General features: G+C 44.6%; 1 protein-coding gene across 9 annotated transcripts in view; it reads right to left on the bottom strand.

Moving 5' to 3' along the window:
- MYO7A (myosin VIIA) overlaps window positions 1–24,526 on the bottom strand; it is a 98,595-nt gene that overhangs the window by 20,433 nt on the left and 53,636 nt on the right. For 6 of the 9 annotated variants that reach the window (XM_040704677.2, XM_040704663.1, XM_015280880.3 and 3 more), the window contains 18 exons: window positions 24,407–24,526; window positions 23,525–23,667; window positions 22,871–23,081; window positions 22,240–22,375; window positions 21,504–21,610; window positions 18,888–18,944; window positions 14,336–14,473; window positions 11,443–11,601; window positions 11,012–11,104; window positions 9,546–9,640; window positions 8,374–8,458; window positions 7,190–7,408; window positions 6,950–7,057; window positions 6,180–6,389; window positions 5,479–5,682; window positions 4,387–4,563; window positions 2,504–2,593; window positions 1,129–1,256 (listed from right to left, as the gene is read on the bottom strand). In XM_040704677.2, coding sequence (XP_040560611.1) covers window positions 1,129–1,256; window positions 2,504–2,593; window positions 4,387–4,563; window positions 5,479–5,682; window positions 6,180–6,389; window positions 6,950–7,057; window positions 7,190–7,408; window positions 8,374–8,458; window positions 9,546–9,640; window positions 11,012–11,104; window positions 11,443–11,601; window positions 14,336–14,473; window positions 18,888–18,944; window positions 21,504–21,610; window positions 22,240–22,375; window positions 22,871–23,081; window positions 23,525–23,667; window positions 24,407–24,526 — 2,480 coding nt within the window. The remainder of the gene's footprint in view (window positions 1–1,128; window positions 1,257–2,503; window positions 2,594–4,386; window positions 4,564–5,478; window positions 5,683–6,179; window positions 6,390–6,949; window positions 7,058–7,189; window positions 7,409–8,373; window positions 8,459–9,545; window positions 9,641–11,011; window positions 11,105–11,442; window positions 11,602–14,335; window positions 14,474–18,887; window positions 18,945–21,503; window positions 21,611–22,239; window positions 22,376–22,870; window positions 23,082–23,524; window positions 23,668–24,406) is intronic. The other 3 variants (XM_015280881.3, XM_040704667.2, XM_417277.8) reach the window with 1 other exon arrangement.

The raw sequence follows: 24,526 nt of genomic DNA on the forward strand, positions 1-24,526 counted from the left end.
GATACTTAAAGGTTCATTTTGGAATTGCAAGGACATGCATATAATAGTCCTAATGATGGTCACTCTGGTCACTGCATGGTTTATCAAACACTTTCCTTCTCCAGTTCTCAATTGAGTTTTCCCTGTGCTTCAGCAGAAATTATCCATTGCTGATTGACACAGAAAAGAGGAATAGAAGTGAGTCTCAAGCTTCAGGTCTCTGAATGTCTCTTCTGGAAAATGGAATCTTACGGAGATGGAGTCTTACGAAGGTTTCCCCCTGATACCAAGTGAGCCTCCTAAACCAACAGGGCCATCTACTGGGAGTCCTTATTTGCTGACTGTTACTTTTGGGGCACCTAAACATGAATTCTAGAAATGTTGGGAACTATCTGCTCCAGCAGAGATCTAGGTTTGTCCATCTCATGTATAAATAGACCCATATTGTGATGCACTGACGGATAACTCATTTGGAGAATTAATATCTAATTCTGCCTTTGACTTTAATTCTCCACATGCAAAATGAGGGATATTGGTACTTCTTTATCTACATGCGAAGCAGTAAGAACTAGTTAACCAACCTGTTACACTGAAAAAACCCATGGAAAAGCTCATGAGTATGCTATTAGATCTGAGTAGATGTACAGAAACATAAGGGTTTCCTGGTGAAATGGGAGGATAAAATGAAATGCATTGCATTATATCACACACACACACAAATGGGCTAAAACAAAGATACACAGTCATCTCTAATTTGATTGTTTCTGTTTTTTGAATGCTTTGCTTAGTAACAGAAATGAGTTTGAGTTTTTCACTTCTGTGCCATCAAAAATACTCATACAAAGGACAGAGACCTAAATAGTCAAATGGAAAGCAAAGCGTAGTGAACAGCAAGCATGAGTGCTGATAAAGTAATCCAGCACCCACCAGCTCTTTCAGAAGCCTCTGAATCCCTCTGCATGGTCTTTTGATCAGGCCTGAAATAAACACTAGGGAACATGACCCAACCCAGCCCAATTGTGCAATACAACCAGAAGGACGAGGGCATGATAAAGCTGCACACATCAGCAAGATCATTTAGACAAGAATAGCTCAGTGAAGAAGGAATTAAAAGAACATCACGTTTATGCCTTTGTCCTGATTTCTAACCTTAATGCTGGCCTGAGGATGCCATTACCAATAATGAAATGGAGCTTCTCCAGGTTGGAGGTGGGCCGGTCTTCAAGCATGCTATTACCTTGGAGTGTTGACTCCCCGTCATGAAGTCTCTTTGTCACCTGCCAACCAGACACATTGCTCTCTTTCAGTACAGCCATTTACTGTGGCCCCCCACCCCCAACCCAAATGTGGCGTGCCTCCCCCAGGAGGACTCCTCCACCAGCCAGGAAGGGGCTCAGAAGTTTTTCAGTCTATGCATTGTCAGTGATGGGAGGTTGTGAATTGGTTGGCTTTAATTACGTATGGGTGAAGATGAAAATGGCTCTGCCTGGTCACACTTCCCCCTGCTTAGTTTTTTCTTTAGTTTTCTACAATGGCACCCTTGCATCCCAACACTGGGCTGGACCCACAGCTGAAAAAAGGTCACCAACGATGCTTGGAATAATCTAATTTATTGCCAAGAAAGGTTGGTCCTTCCAATTAAACATATTTTAAAAAACCTGTTAAAATACTAACAAAATGGACCCTCTCTCCTTGCTAACAGTGCAGATGAAAGCACACAGCATGGTGCTTTTTGGGACGGCATTCATCCACCTCTCTGCCCACAGCTCTCTACCTCAGCTGATCAACTCATTCTCTATTTAGAGCCACTAGAGAGAAATGGACATTTCTAGAATGTGTTCAGAGCCACATTAGTATAAGCTGAACTGCCTCCTACTTCTTTCCTCTGACACTAAAGGGAAGGAGGGTGACTATATCAGAGAGAGATCTTCATGATCTCAAGCAGCTGAGTTGGTGCCTGCTCTGGAAGTGGACAAGACACTATGAAAAAGACTGAATCCATATGTTTGCCTTGCTCTCATCCCCCTACCCAAAAGCCTTATTGCTCACTCTTTCAGGATGGTAATTCCGAAAGCTCTCAGCTTTGGATAGCTACGCACTGGGGAACTGGAGAAGAGAGAGGCAGAGGATGGGCGAGCACTTTTGGATGGCCTTCCTCTGCTACCTACTACACAGAGGAGGGCAGGAAGCTAAAAGCAGGGGTAACATTCAGACCATCACAAGTGGTGAGAGGTATCAACAGCTGGACAGAGGGCTGTGAAAGAGGGAAGGGAAGGTGTTGAATGGATGGAGAACAGGAGCCGAGGGGAGGCCGGCGCGAGGTGCAGAATGACTCAAGGAGACACGGGAAGCCAACCTTTCCCCTTAAACACTCCTTAAATCTTTCAGGCAGAGAGACAGGTAGCGCCAAACCCAGAGGAGGGCTGGTTCTATGTTGTCTAGGGAAAAGCAGAAGAGAGTCAGAGAGGGCTGCAGACAATCCAACGGCACTTGTGCTGCCAGGCGGCCAAGCGTCTCCTCTCACCTCCTCTGTCAGTTTGGATTTCTTCTTGAGTGTTAAGGAGACCAGTTTGTGCCGCACACTGTTCTTCTTGTGCCCGTCAATGTGAGTACTCTGCAAAGCAAGAAACAGAGAGTGCAGTGTGGTGAGAGAGAGCCCTGCCAAATACAAGCTGTATCTGCAAAGGGCAGAGACTGAGACATTTCAGAAGATGATAGGAACTAGTATTCTGGATCCATGTTCCTTTTGCCCCATGGTAAACCAGGCTGGGCTCTGAATTTTGCAGATGACCATTGTCTTATCAATGGATGCCCCTTCCCTGGATGCATTCAAGGCCAGGCTGGATGGGGCTCTGGGCAGCCTGGTCTGGTGGATGGTGACCCTGCACATAGCAGGGGTGTTGAGACTGGATGATCATTGTAGTCCTTTTCAACCCAGGCCATTCTATGATTGTATGATTCTATGAAATTCAAATTACAAACTGGAGATGTCTGCAAAAAGATCAAGCCATGTTGAAAAAGTGGCTGAGTCCTAGTCCAGCTATTCCTCATCACTTACACTGTATCCTGTTCAGGCTTGTTCCTACTTCACAAATGAGATGAGCAAGATCACCCTCTGAGATGTGCCATTTGCATAGCACACCTGTGAGCTGGAAGTCATCTTGCCAGTGATTCAGGGGCAGCTATTGTTACCCATTATGGTTTCATCATCATTACCTAGCTCTGTGCTCTATCAAATTTCCCAGAAAAATAAAATTTCACGTGGCACTGATTACATATCATCAAGCATATGATATGATTTTTCTGTTGACTTTCTGCCAGCTTTCTCACAGCTGTGAGACCAAGACGGCATGAACAATAGCTTTACTTTTTAACCCAGTTAACCTCTCCCAAACTAAACATCTTTGAAATGACTGATTTTACACCAGATCAACACTCCGAGCCCTGCAGCTTTAATGGTTTGTATCCAACATAAAGTCAAGCTGGTACTATAAACCTGGATTCACAAACCATGAGGCTTAGGGTCAGCTTAAACAGCTTTACACTCCTGTGCACTTTTCAGAGCATGTATAACAGCAGATGCAAATGACAACTTAAGTTTTCTTTCTCTTCTCTACTACTTAAAGACTCAGTTGGGTAAAATACACCTTTTTGTAAATAAACAAGCAAAAAAAACCAAACCAAAACAAACAAACAAACAAAAAAACCCCAACAATAGCCAGAAAGAATGGAAGGTAATTCTTTGTGCATATTTTTACAAAATCCAAATCCAAATCCAAATTGGATTGCTCTCCTTCTCAGGTGCTGGAGTGAAAGCGCTGAATGAAATCACCATCTATAAAAACAGAAAATCCTAATACCAGGCAACAGCTTACTATACTGTATAAAACAATTGTCAAAATGAGAGTATATCAGTGCTATGGGCAGTGATTTATCCAGAGCAATGTCTTATCTGGGAGGTGTCCTAAGACAAAGTCCTCCAAGACAAAGTCCTTCCCAGAATGCACTGAGGATGCAGTAGGGATTTCTGCAGCTTAATCTGCTGGTAACTCTTCACTTCCTGCTCCAAGATTAAGGGCGCATTTTTAATTTTTTCTCTTTTGACCCAGAGCAAATCAACACAAAATCCCCCAAAAGAGAGACCAATGACACAAGACACTGCACGCCTCCCATGTATCTCTGCCATTTGGGGAGGAAGAGAGAGATGGAAGCCCCATGAGAAAGTACTGCTGGAGGCATTCAGCTATCTTTGTGAAGAAGTCATAGAAACAACACCTGACACACAGACAATTCTCCCTTTGTAGCATACTTGCAGATATAATTGACAAACTGATTTCTTCCCAACATATTTTGATATGAAAAGACCATCTCTCTTACAGACAGTTACCTCAATTAGAAAGCAATTACCTCTCCTTCTCCCTGCAGAGCCTGCAGTTCTTTCTTATAAGTCTTCTTCCCAAGAGTTTCATAGATTTTTGTCATCACTGGTATCTTCTCACCACCATCACTCATGGCCGTATGATATTTTGGCTCAGGGAGGTCTCCCATGAAACGGAGGATAGTGATCCACACAGCAAGTGCTGCCTGTTGAAATAAAGTTTAACTCCATCAGATTGCAGTAGGGCATTGGAAGTGGTAGTCAAACCACGCCCTTACTGGAGCAAGACGTTGGACTGGATGATCCTTGTGGGTCCCTTCCAGCTTCGGATATTTTATGATTCTATGAATCCATTGGCACCATCACTATAGTCTCCTTGCCTACCTGTGTGACACACAACTAATTTGCTCACAGCATGAATCTCATCTGAGTGAGAAAAGTTGGGTATGCTGGTGGCCAGGACCACAAATTCATGATCCGTGCTCTTGTCATCACAAACATGTTTGAGCAACCTACAAGGGATGTGCTTCTTGTCTAGAAGATATCACATTCAGATGGAATCACAGAATCATTCTTTCCGAGAAGAAATTTTTCCTAATATCCAACCTGAATTTCCCTTGGAGCAACTTAAGACAATTACCTCTTGTCCTCAAGAAATAAACAGTGACTGAGAACTTCTAACCCTCCGTAGAGGAGAAGGAGAATCATAGAGAAGGCAAAGTTCATGGCCTTTGTAACATTCATTATAATTCTGCCTTCGTACTGTTGGTTATACGACAAGCCTTTCTCCTCTGCTAGCTCTGCACGTGTCAAGGTAAGAAGCAACATTTGCAGCTGCCAAATATCAGCTTTGCAAAAGGTACTAGCACAACAATTTGCATCTTTTGTGTCCTAAGCCCAGAAGCCTTAATGAACTGTCTTAAATATAAACTCACCACCGTGTCCCTCTAATGTTTGTTGTCTTAGTCTCAGAGTGTGCCCAGTGGACAAGAGCTGTGCTCTCCCCTAAACCATGAACACACACCAGTGTATACCAAAGGCAAACTGGTGCCCTTCAGGTGAAAGGCTCCCCAGGCTTGCTCCAACCCACCCTGCTCAAGGGTTTTCCTCCCCTGCCTCACCAACTGGTCTCCTTCATCTTCGTGGTACAAGAGAGGCTGCTTGAGAGGCCGGCGAATGTAGGTGTGTGTTGTCGTGCCCTGGAAATATGTGGCAGCAAACTTGGCAAATTTGTACTCTGAGAGATCTTCCTCCTCCTCCTCAGGGAGAGGCAATGCAGCATCAAGGTCCTCTTCCTCCAGCTCCTTCTGGGCTCGCTCAAGGTCCTGGTGGAGAAATGGTTGTCAGGTGGTCAGCGTGTTTTTGGATGCTGAACTGTATTTCCCCATTGGGACTTCACCAACTATCTGATTTCCATCAAGAAAAGCCAACTGGAGGGAAAACCATGAAATGTAACTCTGGAGCCCAAGCAAATCCTGAGTCCAGAAGGACATGCCTTTGCTCAGCAATGTTCCCAGAGCACCTGGAGAAGCATTAAGCGTGGCCTCACTTCTGCAATGGCTGTCCAAGTGCCAAATGACTTGAGTAGTGATGAAAAAAATGGAGTAGATCTCAAAGGCCACAGGTTCTCACTGATCTTACAGCAATACTGTCGTGAGTTAGCAACAGCATATATGTCCCAGCCACAGCATAGCAAACCTGTGGGGCCATGCAGAAGGAAGGAACTCTTGAAGGAATTTAGTATTGCCCCATTCTAACCTAATAAATTCATGTGTTGCTAAAGCCTTTCATGTCACAGTCAACCTGTGTGCATCTGTAGTACCTCGAAGCCATTGGGTGCCTGCCCTTCCTGGCCAGGTAGGGAGGATGTCGTCCCTAGGAAACCAAACATTTTGTCCACCATTTCTGAGTCATTCACTGGCTCGTTGCGAGCTCTCTCCATTTTTTCCAGAAGCTCTTTCTTCCGACGTGCTTCCTCCTTTTCCTTTACTTCTCTCTCTGCATCTTCACGGGCCAGCTGGGCAAGGCGTACCTGGAGGAGGAAACATACAATGACTGAACTGCTGACTCCAGAGAGCTGGTACTGAATTTTATGGAGATCAGCTTTAAAATGTGGTGTTCCCAGTGCTTAGGACACTATCCCAGCCATGGGAGTTGGAGCTAAACAGTAGCATGTTTATATCTCAGCTCACTAACTGTAGAAGGACAGTTAGGGAAGGACTCCTCCTATAGTGCCTTTTTAGAAGGTCTGATCCCTGCATTGAGGCTCTTACTGATATTTTTATATTTTATACATCTGTGCACGTGCACACTTGCACATATGAACATTATCTACACAATTCCACCTTCAGGCTTCATACAACACCAAAAGGAAGCAAATAACAACCATAATCTCTGACATTCCTTTGCAGCAGATCAGAAATTCTGGAGCAGCTTAAGTCTAGATAGAGTACAGAGGGCTTTAGTGAATTAAATACAAATAACTCAAGCAGGGCAGAAATCCCTTAGATATTTTTGGCATTCCCCCTCAACGGAGCAGAAGCAGGCCCTGGAAACAGTGAGACAGCCCCGGAAAGAGCAATCCTGGCATACTTGGTGTTTCTTTTCTGCTTCCTCTTTGGCTTTCTTGGCACTCATCTCCTTTCGGAGCCGTTCCTCTTCTGCCAGCCGAAGTTTCTCTGCTTCCAGGCGCCGATGATACTGAGGAATAAACACAGGAGCCCTTCTCAAGAGATGTTCCCTACTTTCTAGGATTCTTTGGTGCACTTTAAACTATTTGTCCCCCCTCTCCCCAGCTCTATCTCCCACTACCATCCTCTCCACAATACGTACCTCTCCTCGGAGGCGCTTGTACAGCCTCCGTGCTATCATGCCCCGTGCGTAGGCCTGCACGGTGAGGACAGCCCAGAGGCGATGACGGAAAGCCCTACGGACCAGGTAGCCCCGGCAGCGGGCCTGGAACTCGATGATGCGCCGGCGGGCCATGTGGTACTGCTTGTGGAGTTTGCGGGATCGGTAGAGGGCCTGCAGTCTCAGGAAGCCAATACGCATCTGCAAAAGGGAGCACGATGAAACCACTCTGCCGCAGCTCACCCTAAGCAGATTTGCCTTGCTAATCTCCTTCTTCTCCTTAAATAAAAGCGACTGAAATCAGATCTCACCAAAACAAGCCTTTGGGAGAGAGGTTCTCCTAGAGGGTGGAGAAATGAAGCCCTCTGGCTTCTACATTAATTAAAGCCCAAGGAGGATGAAGGGAGTTTCCTCCCCACTGAGACCTGTGGTTTATGCCTTTGAAAGGTTTCAAAAGGTCTGGCTGCTGATATCAACCTTGAGCCTGCTCCCATGGAGTTCCAACATCTCTCATGGACTTCAGCACTTCATCTAGCAGTTGGCAACCCTGCCCAAGGCAGGGGGGTTGGAGCTAGATGATCTTTGAGGTCTGTTCCAACCCAAGCCATTCTGTGATTCTATGACTTCCCTGCTAACTACTGCTCCTGCAGATCTCTTGGCATGAATTGGCTTTGCAGAAGCAGGCAGCACCTTGAGCAGTCTGGAAATGGCAATTTCTATCCTACTGCAGCCTCGCAGGATGATACTGAACCCTTTACACCACAGCACACTTCTGAAATGACCCACCTTGGGGTCAGAACTAGCTATGACAAGGAGAGATGAAGGCCATGGATTAGGCTCAGGAGAGGCCAGGAGAAAGCTCTGTTCTCAGATGCGATCACACATGGGTGTTTTTGAGAGTTTTCAATCACTTGGAAACTAGGGGAAGACTTTTAAAAGCCCAAGTGACTATTTGGTACAATGGAAATCTAGTTTATGAGCAAACATGGACAGCATGAAGGTGATAAGGAGCTGTCTTTACTGAGAAGGCAAAACAGCAAGGGCACAATTTCTTTCACCCCACCAACCCAAACCTGGTGGGGCAAATTGAGCGAGAAAACTCTAATTTAGGTCCCAGCTAAAACAGGTAGGAAGGCAGAAGTGTGAGGAAGCATCCATATACTTACAGCACCGTAGTTCTTCCTGCAGTTATGTCCACGCCAGTATCTCTGAATCATCAGGACTGAATTTCTCACTTTCAGGAAATTGGACCTGCAAAGGCATTTTAGTCATGTGTGTCTGCAGCTTGGTCATGATTTATTACCTCCTGGGCCTCATTCTTTAGAGACTTGAAATTGAATATCTGGGTGGAGCAAAATCTGCATTTTTGCCTGAAAATTTCTCCTTCCCCAGCTTTCTTTGCCTTTACAAGAAGGTCTGTATGGTCTCTCCCTGATGGATCTCCATATGCTGATCCATGGGATTGGGCAGAGCAGATATTGGGAGTGGTCCCTGCCTTCCTCCCTTTGCATTCTCCTTTGAAATCTCACTGCCTGCTCTCCCTGCTTCAATCCCAGACACCTGCGAATGGATTCAATCTGATTCAAATTCAGCAACACCAACCCATTACCCTCATCTGAGGGTACCTGAGACTACCCTGAGACTGGTCTGAGCATGTGCACAGACACCCTGGGGACAGCAGCATCATGAGAACTCAGAGGTCTCTATAGGATTGCTGTTGGAAGGACTTCCAGAGGGCTTAAAGTTTGGAAGAGAGTCATTATCAAGGAGCATAGCAATAGTACAAAATAGGAAAGTAATGCCTTCAAATTAAAAGAACGTAGATTTAGATTAAATATTAGGGAGATATTTTTCACTCTGAAGGCGGTGAGGTCCTGGCAAAATCTGCTTAGAGAAGATGGGGGTGACCCATCATTGAAAGTGTTCAAGGTCAGGTTGGATAGGGCTTTGGGCAAACCAATCCATCAAAAAGATGATCAACTCAAACCATCCTGTGATTCTGTGATTCTAAGATGGGAACAACATTAGTTGTAATGGAGGATTCAATAGCCCCACTGCAGTCTTGTGGGGATCTCTTGCAGACTGGGAGTCTCACTTAACAAACATGTTCTTCCTTGAAGACACCACCAAATAGGCACAGAAGGTTCTATTTTGTCCATATTTGAGGCAAGGAATAATTTTACTCTTATTTCTTCTACTGTTTTCCTCCAGTATTTGCTGCACCTGCATTCCAAGTCCCCTCTTCCCAGCTACAGGCAGCTCAGGTCAGATGGGTGCAAAGGGAGCAAAGCAGCTGCTTGTTAGCCCACCTCCCAGCCAACAGAAGGCTCACACTTACCTGTCCTTGAACCCACGCACAACCTTCTGGATGAGGATGACTTTGTCTGTGATGGCCTTGTCCCTCTCAATCTCCAGCAGCATGTCGTGGTGGTCCTGAGGGGGGAAACAACACAGTACTCATGTCTGAAGATCTTCAATCACTTGAAACATGTCAGCAAAGGTGATGCAAGGCCCTTCACAGAGGAAGAAGACCAAAACAAACTCTTGGGACGTTTTAATTCCCAAGTATCCCTTATCTTCTCATGGGGAAGTCCTAACATAAATCTTAGTGATCCACTGCCTTAATTCCCAATTGAACCAGAGCAGCAACAAACTGAATATGCTGAACTTTATAGTCTGAAAGCACACAAATTATATTGCCCTTCCATGGTGAGCTCCCTGCCAGTGCCATTAGCCATGGAAACAACTCCCAGGAGCACTGGAGAGGTTTGGGAGCAAACCTCAGGCTGCCTTGGTCACATCACTCCCTCCACCTAAAGCTGCAGTTCTTCCATACCCTAAGGACAAAACAGCTCCATTACGTGGAATTTCCTTGCCTTGAAGCATTCAGATGCACCAACCTAAGTTTTCTTTTCATTCCTCCCACACTGAGCTTCACTTTCCATCCTGGTTGCAGCATGCTGAGCCGTGCCACACTGGGTGCAGTGGAGGCAACTCCACATGCTTCCTGCTCTGCTTGACCTCACACTACCCCTCAGGGCCTCCCGATTTCTCTGTTTCCTGCCCTAACAGCTGTGGGATCTTGATAACAGGCTCTGGAAAGAGCGACTAGTAGAAACAGCTTCTAGGGAAGGGATGGAGATGAGGTGTGGGTGTTATTTAAATATAAGCTGTCAGGATCTAGTGCTGAGATTTTTGCTTGAGAGAAGACTTTGATTCCTTTCTGGTTCCTGGTCAGCTCAACTTCATGTCCCCAGCATAATGCAGGAGTTGGTTTGTAAGGAGAATGGAGTGTAAATGGGCAGTGGCTGCTCTCATTCAGGGGGCTGTTGGGGAACCTGAAACGCTGGCTGTTAGCTGAACCAGTGCAAAGAGGTAAGCTGTAGGCAAGCCTTGTGCTGTGCAAGGACATGCCAAAACCAAACTGAGCTTGTTGTACTCTCAATCCCTCTTTTTGCAGGGCTTTGCATGGACACCTCTCCTACTGCTCTGCAGTTGGGTGAAGGCAGGATCCGAAACGAAGCATCTCAGCCCAGGAGGGAACAGGCTGTGAGTTTAATGTGACTATTTCTCCATCAGTACGAGTATGTGCATGCATCAGGGCTGGCAGTGTGTCAGGACTTCCTCTTGCCTGACACTTCCTAAGCTAGCCCCAAATATCCTGCCTTGGCTCAGTTTCAGCTTATTGCTGTGCCAGCCCAGAGACCGGATGTAAGGGTCACGTCTTGTGATGGAAAGGGTTGGTAGGAGGCCCCTTCATCAACAAGGATCCCGGATAGCAGGGTGACGCAGGGAGCCCAGTACCTTCAGGAATATCTTTGTCTTGCCAATCTGCCAGTCATCATCCTTTCCGAGCACTGCTTCAGCAATGCGCTGGCATGTCCCACGCAGATCTCCCTGGTGGGAGTGGAAATGTTCTTTATCAGCACCAGCTTCACCCTTACTGCTCAACGCTGTCCCTTTCTGGTCTAAACTTTCTGGTCTAAACTTTCTAGAAGCTGATTAACTTCTCACCACATTTAAGTGAGAATGGCTGAATAAGGCCCCTTGGTGCTCAGCTCTCTGTCCCTGCCAGTCCCACGACCACTCTTCTTCCACTTGGAAATCCCAGAGCGCTGCTGCCACATCTGGGAATCAAATGCTGCATGATTCCTTTTGGAGAGGATGCACCTCCTATGAACGCCTCCAGAGAGACCAATAGAGAACAATTATTGGCAACGGAAGAAGACACTCACCTGCTTGTATGCTGGCTTCACCCCAGGCATGAGCACCCGGTATCGGTCCACAAACTCCACAAATGTGTAGCGGATGGGGTAGCCAGCCCGGCGGATCCGAATGGTCTCCATCATCCCTGAGTACCTCAGCTGACGGACGCACAGCTCCCGGTCAAACAGCTGGGGAGGTTACAGGACATGGTGGTTTGATTGGATATTAGGAAGAAATTATTCTTAGAAAGAATGGTAATGCATTGGCATGGGCTGCCCATTGGGGTGGTGGAGTCACTGCCCCTGGAGGTGTTCAAGAACCATGGCACTGAGGGACATGGTCAGTGGGCATGGTGCTAATAGGTTGGGGTTGGACTAGAGATCTTTTCCAACCTAAATAATTTTATGATTGCACACCTTGGCCTGGCCATAAGATGAAAGCTGTGTAAGGCAGTGAGGGCAGCCACCCACTCAAACCCTCAATGTGGTGGACCTGAGGCTATAGAAGATGGCTATCATGGACCTTTTTTTTAACTCCTCTTTGCAAAGCAGCACATGCCCTACATTGTATGAAAAGGATGGAGAGAAGATCTGGAGAACACAACGTAACAGTGAACAACACCTTGGGAAAGTGGAAGCACACCTTACAGTCACCCTTGTGATGACCACTCATGGTCACCAAATGTCAAATAAAGGCAGACATGGTATGGTGTTGGAACAGCACAGATAATTAGGGTAGTAAGCCCTGTTGTGTTCTCCTCTCCTCTCTCTGTGCTTCATGAAGCAGTTATGGGCTTGTTAAAAAAAAAAAAAAAAGTTTTTTTTTTTTCTCCCAAAAGTACATTTTAGAAAGGAAACAAAAGCTTTGAAATAACAGAAAGCAACAAACAGCCAGGACTTTCCAATGACCTTTCACTTCCCAACATGCTGTTTCCTATCACTATCAGCATACTTTCCTTCATAGCCTGGGACAGAAAACGAACTCCCAGAAAACGTTCTCTTTTGCAATGACCCTGCACAGCTCTGTGCTCCATTATCTGGCAGATTTTTCCTTTGGATTACTAAACCATGCCAAAAATAAATATAACAAAAACACACTTCTCACATCACCGCAGTTCTTGATGTGGTGTTAACTCATCCACTCATTACTATAACAGTGAGATTAATTTCTCTTCGATTCTTTCAGGCTTATACCTCTTTTTTACGTCCCACCAAAAGTCTTGTAGTTAATGTGTTGAACACAATATTCTAGTTAGCTCTTGTCAGAGCTGGTCAAATACAATTTGCTACAAAGGATGCAGAATGCCTGACTGAATCCCAGATACCCAAATGCAAAAGCAGCTCAGAGTTGGGGCAACCGGAATAATTTGTTAATATCGGTTCAGAATGTGCAGCTATTTCTCAACACCACCCATGTTCTGAGGCAAGGCTTTGCTTTGTCCTCAGTGCTTTGCTTTTGGCTCAGTGATCTTGGTTTAGACATACTGTTACCTATTAACCCAAAATATTCATTTAATATGCCATTAACTGCCTTTTAATGATCACCCAAAGAACAATAAACCACCCAGAGAGCCACCAAACTCTTTGCTCTGTGCTGTGTTATGCTCACTGAACCGTAAGTTACAAGCAAACACTGCTTGGATGTCCAAAATTTGGCATTTTTTCCTTTTTTTTTTCTTTCTGTTTTTGCATTCATTTGAGTTTTCAACTAACTTGAGAGAAAACTCCACCTGTCTAGATAACCTCTCTTTAGATAAACCACTGAAACAAAAAGCTGACATTACTATTAGATTAAGCTCCTTCTCCCCAAAAGTATCACTATTAAGAATAGTGAGAGGCTAATAGGGATAGATCCAGGATCCAGCTCAGCAGGGTGCTGAACCTGAGGCCGTTCAACACCACTGAGGAATTTACAGCCATACATTTTCCTTTCATTTAGTGACTAAATTTTATCCCCAGAGCATTCGCTGCTTTGGAAGGAAACACAATACAAGTGTCAGTTTTAATGAGCTACCAATTGTTTTTAAGGTTCTGAGTAATTTTTAATCTTTTTTTTTGTCTTAAGTCTATATACTGTTTGGTTTAAGAGCACTCTGAAGGATGGGAGGATTGCCTGTTGGTCGTTCATATGGATAAAATACCTAATGTTCTAATAATCCTCTCTGTCATAGTCTAATGCCCCCAGCCCTAGGAATCACACCTATAATTGACCCTTGGAGGTTCCTTCCAACTCTAAGGATTCTATGATTCCAAGGTTCTATGATTCTAATGCATAGAATCATAGGATCACAAAATATCCCAAGTTGGAAGGGACACATAAGGATCATCAAGTCCAACTCCTGGCTCCACACAGGACCACCACCCAAAAATCAGACCAAACATTTATTTTTCCTTTCTGCTATTTACCATACCTTTTTCCCTCTGTGATTTTTAATTGTACCTCTGCTACCATTGCAAAAATAAATAAATAAACCAAATAAACCAAAGAAACCCAGCAGAACAAAACAGAAAACAGTTGAAAAGAATACAGTGGGGTGAAAAAAAGTAAAATCCCTTGAAGATTTTGTAGAAAACGTGCACAGAAAGGAGATCACTTGTAGGAAACATCAGACCCGGCACGAGGACATGATGCAGGGCACTGTGGTTAGAAGGGAGGCTCTGACCCACTGTGGAAATAAAAGACATTTCCTATAGGATAAAAGGCTACAGGGTGAACTTCTCGAGGTCGTCCTTGGCAAGGAAGGTGGGGGAAGCATCTCCCCTTCGCAGTAAGTTTTGGGGTGCTGCTGCATTGAAGTTACAGTGCCCAAATTCGCCTTAACAAACTCTGTTTGCTTGCAGAAAGGGCTGTGTTTGCCATTAGCTCCTGTGGATAATCCCATTTAAAAAAAAAAAGCAACTAGGAGAGAAAAACAGGACTTACCATGGGCTTCTTGTACTCATTGGGCTTGATGCAGCGGACAAAAAATGGCTGGCAGACGCTGAGAGTCCTCATCAACAGCTCCAGGGACCGCTTGAACTGGCTGCTGAGAGTCGGCGAGCGCTTCCTCGTCTCCGCTCCCTGCAAAACCGCAGCAGAGCAGGCTCAGGAAATGAAAGGATAACAGTGCCCTTCCCCTCCGGCCACGGTCCCACGAACCTCCTGCTGCAGCTGGAGGTGGGAGCAGAGGCCTCGGGGCTGAGATGGAGGGTGGAAGATGTGTGGAGAAGGCTTGGACATGGGGCACCTGAGCTTTTCTCTTTTGTATTGGATGGACAACCTGCAATTTGCCCCACGTGCCTCGTCCCAAGGAGGAATAGTGCTGGAATGCAATTTCTCCTGCTCAAGCCACCCTGTCTGACTCACATTCCCAAGTATCTTGTGCAAAGCCATAAAGATCGGCTTGTGAGAGCAAACAGCCCCTTCTAGGTCTTCAACAATTTCTCTATTGCAACCTGGGGCAATGCATTACCCAGGGATGCACCCCAGGAGATGCTTGGGTTTCCCCATCCCCATACATCACGGAATGGCTTTGATTGGAAGGGACCTTAAAGACCATCCATTTCCAACCCTCTGCCATGGGCTGGTTGCCAACCACCAGGTCAGGCTGCCCAGCATCCCATCCAACCTGGACTTGAATGCCTTCGAGGATGGGTACAGTACAGTCATGCCAACCCTGCTATCACTGTTCTTCTGATTTTGAGTATTTTGCTTGTTTTAGCTCTGTTGGTGAAATTACCAATCTCATCTAGATCTTTGGGCAAGTATTTCTATAGAAGAATGGAAAGTTTTCTCTTAATAGCCCTTTCTCCCTGTTGTAGGAGAGCACTTCTCCAAACTAAATGAAGCCACTGGCTCTCTGTTTGCTACTACCATAGCATGTCATATATCAGACACAGTGGGGCTGTGTGTCTCAAGTGGTTTGGTGTACAGGGAGCATTCATAGGGCAGCAGGTGCTGCTGGTGGGTTGGAGGAGGAAGAGGCAGGCACCACATTACAACTCCCTCTGAACTGAAAAGGACACACTGTGACATGGCCTGCTATATGACCTGATGGCCAGGGAATTCCCAAAGGGAGGATTCTAGCAGGATTTTCATGCACATTTCCTCCAAACATCCTCTTCTTTGCAGGTGGCCAAGCCGTGGTGTGGAGCCACAAAGTCTCCATCTGCACTGCCCTCGCCGCTCTGTTTCGTAAGGTGGTGAGTTTCATTTTGACTTCTTTTGCTAAAACTGTTATGTGTGCTTCATCCTACAGCAGACAACATCCCCAACCCCCCAAAGTGAAGCACTTCCAGAGCTCAGGTTGGACACAATAATAGAACAAACCCAATCAGCACAAACACAAAGTCATCATGGAATTCCAACAAGACAACGTGAGCAGAGAAAACCCAGCTCATGCACACACCAGAAAAACCTGCTTGTCTTGGCCAAGAGAGCTTGGGGGGCCACCAGTGATCTCTCCCAGAAAAATTCTCCCCTGAGGGGACAAATCATTAACAAACCTAAGGTAATTAATGGATGCAGCTGCTACCTGCAGAGCACCATAGAGTCCGATGCTCACATTCCATCACAGATTTGGTGAGGAATAGGCTGTTTTAGCAAGAATCCTAGTTTGGATAACTTTGGTGGCTGCTTTCTTAGTACTTTGCTAATTCTGTGCAAGAGGTCACCTTTGTGCAATGTGAAATGACAGTCACAAGAAGCAGCAGAAGATGCAGGAGTGCAGCTGGGAGTTGGAAGCAGCTGCCCATTTGTCAGGTTTGCTGATTTGGGTTTAGCTGGGAGAGGTCATTTGTCAGCTGTGGTGGTAGGAAGGATGCAAGACTTCGTACGAGGGTCCCCTATATGGGAATGAAAGAGTGGTTTGCCCCCAGACAGCAGATCCTGCCTTGCTGATACCTTGCAGTTCTTCTCTGCATGCAACCAGTTCTGGTATAAGGCAGTGGTGTCATTTGCATCCTGACAGCCTTTTGATGGGAATGGTAGGAGAGAAGGGACATGGGCCAGAACTCTCTTCCTGGACAAAATTTGGCCAGAATTTGAATTCTTATCCAAATCATTAGAGAGCTCCAGGCTCCTCCTGTCAAGAAGGCATCATCCATTCACATGGACCTGGGACATGAACGGATGGATGTCTCCTGCATCCCTGACATTTCACACAGACCCTTCCGTGGTGGGCACCAGCTCCATGGGCACTCACTGGGCTATCAGCTACAGAATGAAACCTCAATCAAGAGTTTTTCATCAACGTCTTCCTGTATGGACAGGATGACAATGCTGAAGTCAAGTCATTGTTCTTCCTGCCTCACCTAAACACCAGTGTGGGGACAATCACATCTCCTTTGTCTTTTCAACAAAATGGCCAAAAAAAAAAAATTAAAATAAAATAAAATAAAATAAATAAGTGGAGCAGCCTGCCAACAATGTGAGGCACTGAAAATATAAGCTTTATTGTGGAGGAAGAACTATTTTAGCTCAAAATAGATACAGTCCCAACAAACTGAAGGATAAGGAGCTGAATTCATTCTGTTTTTTTCTCGTGGCAGATAGGTCCTAGCTTTCAAACTCCTAACTGTAGCATCTTTGGGACAGACAGTGTCTCTTCATCAGTGTCCATAGATAGCCTAGCTCAAGGAAGCTGAGATTTGTGTATTACACAGGGAAGGACAAGCAGGATAAACAGGTGTTGGATATTAGGAAGGAATTCTTCTCATAAAGAAAGAGTGGTGAAGCATTGGAACAGGCTGCTCAGGGAGGTGGTGGAGTCACCATCCCTGGAGGTGTTAAAGAACTGTGGAGATGTGGCACTGAGGAACATGGTAAATGGGCATGGTGGAGATGGGTTGGAGTTGAACTCGGCCATCTTAGAGGTCTTTTCCAACCTTAATGATACTATGGTTGCAGCCCTGAGCCATGCCAAGATGGCACGTGCTTTAGCCTTTTGTTTTGTCTGAGGACACTGATGCTCACTGTTTGCTGTGGGAAATGTCACTCGGGTGGCTTCCAGGTGACAACTGAAAGCTGGGGTGACCTCATAGCAGGTTTTGAGGTGGCATATTGTGAAGAGACAGTGTCTGTCCTAAAGGGTGTGCAATCTGGAAAGTGCCTTGAGATGCAGAGCTGACATGGGATAGATAACAGTGCTGAGTATTACTCTTTTGAACTAAGGCTCCATTTTCTACAAGTTACTGTTGTAACTGTTGTTCTTCCCTTGCCTCAGTGCCTACCAAATATGATCAATACTTTATTAGAAAATTTACAGAACACTAGGCTATGTTATGAGAACTGTAATGACAACAAGACTCAGAAATCAGTGTTATTTCTCCCATTTCCCCGTATCTCTTACTGTCTTCAGAGAAAAAGACTGACATGGGCATTTCTGATGGATTTTGCACAGTTCTCTCCTGTGCTTTACTTCACCATATCTTAATTCTGGAATAATTTTTTCTTTTGGTGTGTGGCACTGCCACAGTCTTAGAGTAGGGCTCAGCAAGATGCTGCTACCTAAATGCTTTTCAATCATGATATGGAGGAGGAGTTCAGCTTTGGAATGAATGGCTTTGGTTCATTTTGGGTCAGGTTATCCTCATTGGAATTCCAAATACAAACATTCTGAAGCAATGTGGAGATAAGAAGGGTTGATATTCAGCCCATGCAAGGATCTGAATTTTGCAAGCCAGGTCCATCTCTAACATAATCCCTTGGCTATTAGGGGTCTGTCATGGAAATGTAGGCAGAGTCACAATGCTGATGTCACAAAACCATTAGCACACAATACTCTATGGCCAAACATCTAGTACAAAAGGTTTGGGAAGCCATCAGAACCAGTCAGGAGGTGAGGTACAACAGAAAAGACCTAAAACAGGTGCCAAGAACCTGTTTGGATGAGAATGGAAAAGTTCAATATTAACTGCACCTTCGAAGAGTTGGATTTGAACTCTCACAAGGCATGAAATGTCCCTGAGAAAGACAGCATTTCCAAGCAACCCCGTAATGCAATCCAAGAGTCTCTGTCTGTGCATGAACCATCAGCCTCCTTCCCCCAAATGTGCAGAACAGAGCCAGATTTGCTGTTGCATTGAGGTGTAATGTCCCACTGAAGCCAATGTTGGCAAATCCTGCAGGTGGTCAATCTGAAGTTAAATAAAATGATTCAAATATCAGGGAAAAAAACAAACCAAACCAACCAACCAAACAAAAAACCCCGAAACAAACAAAAATCCAAATCCAAAACTTTGTCTCAGGCTGGTTCTGATTTTATCCAAACCAAACTCCCATTGTGATAAATCTCTTCTGAGTTGAATTTTACAAATAAATGACTCATACTTCTGTAAATAGTCAGCAAGCCCTAAAAAAGCTCTTTGTCACATCAACACTTGAAATGGATCCTCTATAGAGAACACAGGGAGAGCAACAGACCAACAAGAGAAAAGCACAATCTTTGCCAAGGAGAGGTGAACATACAGCAGAGAAACTCATGTATTCAGTTTACCTTTGGTGTGGGTGTGGGCGACTGGCCAAAAGTGCTGGATGCATAGCCACAGAGAAACTACATGAAGCACAGGTAAAACAAACAAACAAACAAAAAAACAATAAAAAGAACAGAGACAGAGAAGAGCAAACAGTGAAAAGAAGGAATGACCAAACTGGGAGCCCGACATTGTTAGTCTTGGAGGTGTTGAAACATCCCATCAACAAAATGTGCTAATTCTTAGATTTTTGTATATCCTCATCCTGGATTTTCCCTTTTCTCTTAACATTCACATCCTTGAACCTGAGGGAACTACCACTGTTCCGCTCTTGCCTCTTAGAAATAACTCACTTGTTACCATTCAATTTCAGCCTTCCCCAGTCCTCTGCCTTGCAAATCTCTGCTCTCCTCTGACCAGTTGGAAGATGCCATCAAAAAACAAAATTTCACAAGAATTCTAAAGATATTTTCCTCTTCTTCTATGCCCCCCAAATTCTAGTCATACAGATTCTACACAAATGAACTCTTCACTGAGGGAAAAGCACACCCAAATCTGCTCTTTCTTTTTCCTTTCATCGATATCCCATCTTTGATTTCCACCTTTCCTGCTCTGTCTGCAAATGGAGCATGCAGGACCGTCAGACCATGGTGGCCATGGGCCATGTTGATTCCTCAGAGGAACCATGTACAGTTCCCACTGAATTTGTCATTTCACTTGACAGTGCTCAAAGCAATGTTTCGGTTCAGCCAATGCATGCAGATAGACCTCCTCCTCAATGGGCACCTGTCGACAAAGCTCAACCTTGTGTGGTCCAGCAATGCCTGGTTCCCCACACACAGGATTTGGTGTGCACAAAGATTAGCTCATTCAGGGATCAGTTACTTCAAATTCAAACATATGCTTTTGGTTGGTTTTGAAACTTTCTTGACCAGTGGCTCCTTCAAATTTCTGGCACGTAAAGAACACATTTGAAAGTTGTAATGCCACAAACTAGATACAGATTTGCTTTTCACCAAATCCTATGAGCTCACTGAGAAGTTCCTGAAGACAAAAGCCTAATGATTTCATTTAGCTCTTACCAGAGTGGCCACTGGTCTTTTCTTAGGAGGAAATATTCTTAGATTTGATTGAGTGCCTCAGGAAGAAAGTCATTCTCATGCTCAAGAAACATTTGCAGACCTCCAAGCAGAGTCTTCTCCCAACTCTTTATTGCATGTACTCTTATACCCTGTGCTTACCTACTCCTTCTTTTATGAGATGTCTTTGAAGAAAGGGGCTGCAAAGATGATTGAATTTTTGTGAAAAATAAAGTCATCTCCTACACCATCCTACTTATCTAATCAGTTTTTATTTGCATGGTGTTTAGGGAATTCACGCTCTCTCAGTTAATGCTAACATGGTGCATGATTAGAGAACCTATGACAGAACTTCTACTCCCCTCCCAGTTCCATATCAGGCTACAAATCCCTCATTCAGAGAAGAAAAGCAGAAATAATTAAACATCATGGCAGAGGGACCACCATTCAGGACAGATTCTGATAGTGTTTAATGACAACGTGCTCTGATGGTTTAAATCGTCTCAGTTCTCAAATCTTAGACAATACCCTAGTGGGCATCTCAGTTTGGCTTGCCATACTGGGAGCGTCTCTTAAAGACAGCAGCTCCATAAGTGCCCCCATGATTAAGTCTGCCCAACTGCATAAACCTGCGAGCTCCCTCTTATCAGTTCCCCAGGGCAAATGTCATGTCTGTTCTGTCCAAACAAGCAAGAAATCATTTCCAAGGTGAGCTGCAAAGTTTGCACTGAAAACAAAAAGCATTGAGGAATAAGCAATAAAAAGCAAAGGGGGTAGCATCACTGATGCTAAGGGAGTTAGTGTCTAGTTCAGCAGGAGCATCCACATCTGGGGACAGTGTCACACCAATTGGTAGCTTGAGTGGGGCTGATAAACCTTATCTCATTCCTAATAAAGTCAAAGTGATATCAGTTATTCACTTCAGAAGGAGCGAAGCTGAGTGGCTGTGTTTTGAATAAGCCTCACAAAAGCACCTGTAGCCTATTTTAAGAAATTTATTTGGAATGTAAACATTAATTTGCCTTCAGAGTCCATGGTATTCAGCACTTAATTCTGTTTGGCACTCCTGAAAGTCCCTAAGTCCCTTGCACCATCAGTGGCATTGGCTGACATTTGGAAACAGGACATCAGCACCTGAAAAACATGGTTACTTTGGAAAGTCTTAACCCAGCATCCTTTTGATGCCAGATCTTCAACTCATTCAGAGCAGCTGTTTGGTTTCCATCCCTCACTTTATTATATGAAGATTTGGACTATTCAGCAGTAAGGGCTGGCTCTTTCTCAGATTTCTACAATCAAAAACCTCATTGTTCTCATCCCTGTACAATTACTAGAAGAGCAATCGCAGCATGAAACAGTCTTTTAGGAACTGAACTGTGTGATCTGGGAGTGTGAATGTGGTTGTACCGCATTCATACTTTGTGGTTTTTGGCTCTTACTAATAGGCTTGAAACACCCCAAAGAACACCTGAGCAGTAAGACCCTTTGCAATTCCTCCACACTTTCAAAGAAAATTCTCCTTGTAAATAAAGATCTTCTCCCACCTGCTGCATGCCTTACCATAGCCACATCTGCTTGGAAAATCTGTTTGATGAATTTGTTTTTTGATGAATGCACCAGCTGAATGATGTCTCCATGCAGCGTGTCCCTGTTTTTCTCCAAGAAACCTGAAGGATAATGGGACAACACACAGGTTGATGACATAAGGTGACATGGCCAATAGGTGGCCTGCATACAGCCTCTGGGTTGCTGGGCTACTGGCTTCCCTTTGGAGATAATGAGAGGTGCACAAAAGCAAGGAACTGCATTGAAAATGTGCTCTTCATTTGTCTGGAGTTGCTTAAGGGTTAAGGACACGCTGTGCTGTGCAATGAAACAGAACTTGCAGAGCTCTTGTGTGAAAAATTCAACGCAGGTACACAACATTATCCCAGAGCCCAGAATAATTAAATGTCCTGACAGAGCCATGGCTTGGGATGGACCTGAGTGGATTTCATTAGGAAAGGCTAAGCAAGAATGGTGGAGTGGGCAGAAAGGATGAAGACAGAGACACATCCTGAGACCAGATCAAAAACAGTAGTGATTAAAAGCACTGCAATTCACTCCTGGGGACACAGAAATGAAAGAGCTCAAAGCTCTGCAGATCATGGACACTGCTGAAAGACCATTGCCACCAGAAAAGGAGAACACTGACAACTAGTACTGACTGCCATCCAACCCTGCTTCATTGCAGCAACATCTCACCTCCCCCTGAGCATTCCCTAACACCTGCAGTGCCCCAAGGGCCATCCCATACCTTTTGTTTCGTAGTAAACAATTCCAGCAAAATGATTAATGCCAAACTGGGTTTCGTAGTTATTCTTTGGAGGAATGTAGTTGGTGTTCAGCTTGTGCTGGGAGTTCAGCTTGTGTAACATCGTGGCATCTGTACCCTGTGCACATAGGAAAAGGTCATCTATTTAACCAAGGTTTGTCCCATGACAATAATTTTCCAATCAATAGTGCATTTTTTTTTTTCCTCAGGGGACAATGTGCATTTGTTTTGACAAGAGATGGGTTGGGAGGGATATTTCAAATGCAGAAAACAAACAAACAAACAAAAAATATGGAGTTCTGTGCTGTATTCAAACTAGTCAGGAATGAGTATATTTAACAATATTTTTTTTCTTAAACTTTCAGTCAAAAGCTGTTCTAGAGCCTTTACAAGTGTATTATTCCATCAGAAATGTTAATTTGTCTTAAGCATGACTGCGATACTCATGGAATAATAAAAGCTATGAATACATAACTGACTAATAAATGCATGTCATATTTTCTCTGGTGCCTGATTTAGGGCTGGCCAGGCCTCTCATGGGGTGCCATTATGAAAATATAAAGAGGGTGAAACCAGCAGAGTTACTGGAAGGAAGGCTGAGCCCAAAACACACCTTGGGGAACTTGCTCTCCTCATCAATGAGAGAGATGATGTTCATGGGTTTGATGGCAATCATGTCCAAGGCATCCTGGTTATCGGTGAATTCGATGTGCTGCCAGTTGATGTTCTCCAGGTTGTACTCCTCCTGCTCCAGCTTAAAAACGTGTCGCACAAAGAACTGCTGCAAGTTCTCATTTGCAAAGTTGATGCACAGCTGCTCAAAACTGTGGGCAGAAAGTGAAGGAAAGGTTAGTTTAGATCCACCATAGTCTTTATTTCTCTGTCATGCTCCTACGCTTGAAGCAATATCTTCAGGTCTTGTAAATCACCTGCTAAGGTTGGTACTGGCTAAAAATTACCACATTGGTCCAGCTAATCTGTTTTTCTCACCCAAAACAATGTCACCACTGTTATATGTATGTAGCCTAAATGAATTAGTTGGAGGTCATCTCCTAGGGATACATTCTGGACAATAATTAAACAAATAATGGAAGTATCTTGTCTGATGCAACATAAAAGTGACTAATTCTGGTAGTCTCTCATGCAGAAATAGGCCTGGACGAACAAAATCCTGTTCATCCCAAGGGAGATGTAAGAACTGCAAGACGTTAAGTTTGGGTTGGTGAATGAGGGTTAAGACCTGGTTCTCCTTCTGCAGGCTCTATACCTGTTCACAGTGAAGTTCTCAAAGCCAAAGATGTCAAGGAGGCCAATGGATCTTCTAACACTTTTGAGTTCCTGTGAAGGAGGCCTGTAAATTGCAGCATTGATCTTCTCCACGATCCACACAAAGAGCCGCCCATAAATTCCCTGCAACATCCCAAATGCAGAGCTTACTGAGACAAGTTAGAAGTTCACCCTGATGGTCTGTGGCATCACTCCTCCCTTGATGGCACAGACATCCCTAAAGCACAACCAGTAACTGGACTTCTCCCAAGGAAGACTATGCTAGACTCTTGAGAGCTATGCTATGCAAGAACCACTGTGTACATCAAGGACAATGGACTTGAAAGCCTAGATCAAAGAAAACCTAAAGCAAAATCTCAAAGTTTGATACTTTCCTATGTGCTTATTCTAAACCTAGATCATCTTTCCCTTGGTTTCCTTTCCTGTGGGTCAGCAGAGCCATGCTACATTATTAGGCAAGCCTAGGATATCTTTCCTGGATGAGGCCAACAAAGATCAGAGCAGAATCTGTAGTGAGCTATTTATGCATGTAACATTACATGGGGCTGCAAACAGTGACGTGTACACAACCTGTTAACCTCCATCACCTAAGAGCCTCAGGTGATGTTCTCTGTAAGTGCTTTGGTGACAGCTGAACAGCTCTGTACCTGTCAACAAGTTTTATTTATTAGCACAGCGTCTCTTATCTAAACATGCCAAAAATGTGAAATTCAGGTGTGGGTGCTTCGGGTGTTGCACATGTTGCTCTGAGTAGCTGAGCTCCTGAAGCTCACTTTTCCCATTCAGTGGATGCTCTGGTCCCAAAACTGACAGATTGCTTCATTGTATCACCAGGAACAGGAAGGAGTACCCTGAGATGTACCTTTACAAAAGCATCCCTCACATCCAGTGCTTGTTCCATGCTGAGAGGGGTTGAGACGGTCTCACCTCTGGTGATTATCGTTCGGCTGGTGAGGCAGTTCATCACATCCTGAGGGTCAAC

The sequence above is a fragment of the Gallus gallus genome, chromosome 1, assembly GCF_016699485.2.
Source record: "Gallus gallus isolate bGalGal1 chromosome 1, bGalGal1.mat.broiler.GRCg7b, whole genome shotgun sequence".
NCBI classification, from domain to species: domain Eukaryota; kingdom Metazoa; phylum Chordata; class Aves; order Galliformes; family Phasianidae; genus Gallus; species Gallus gallus.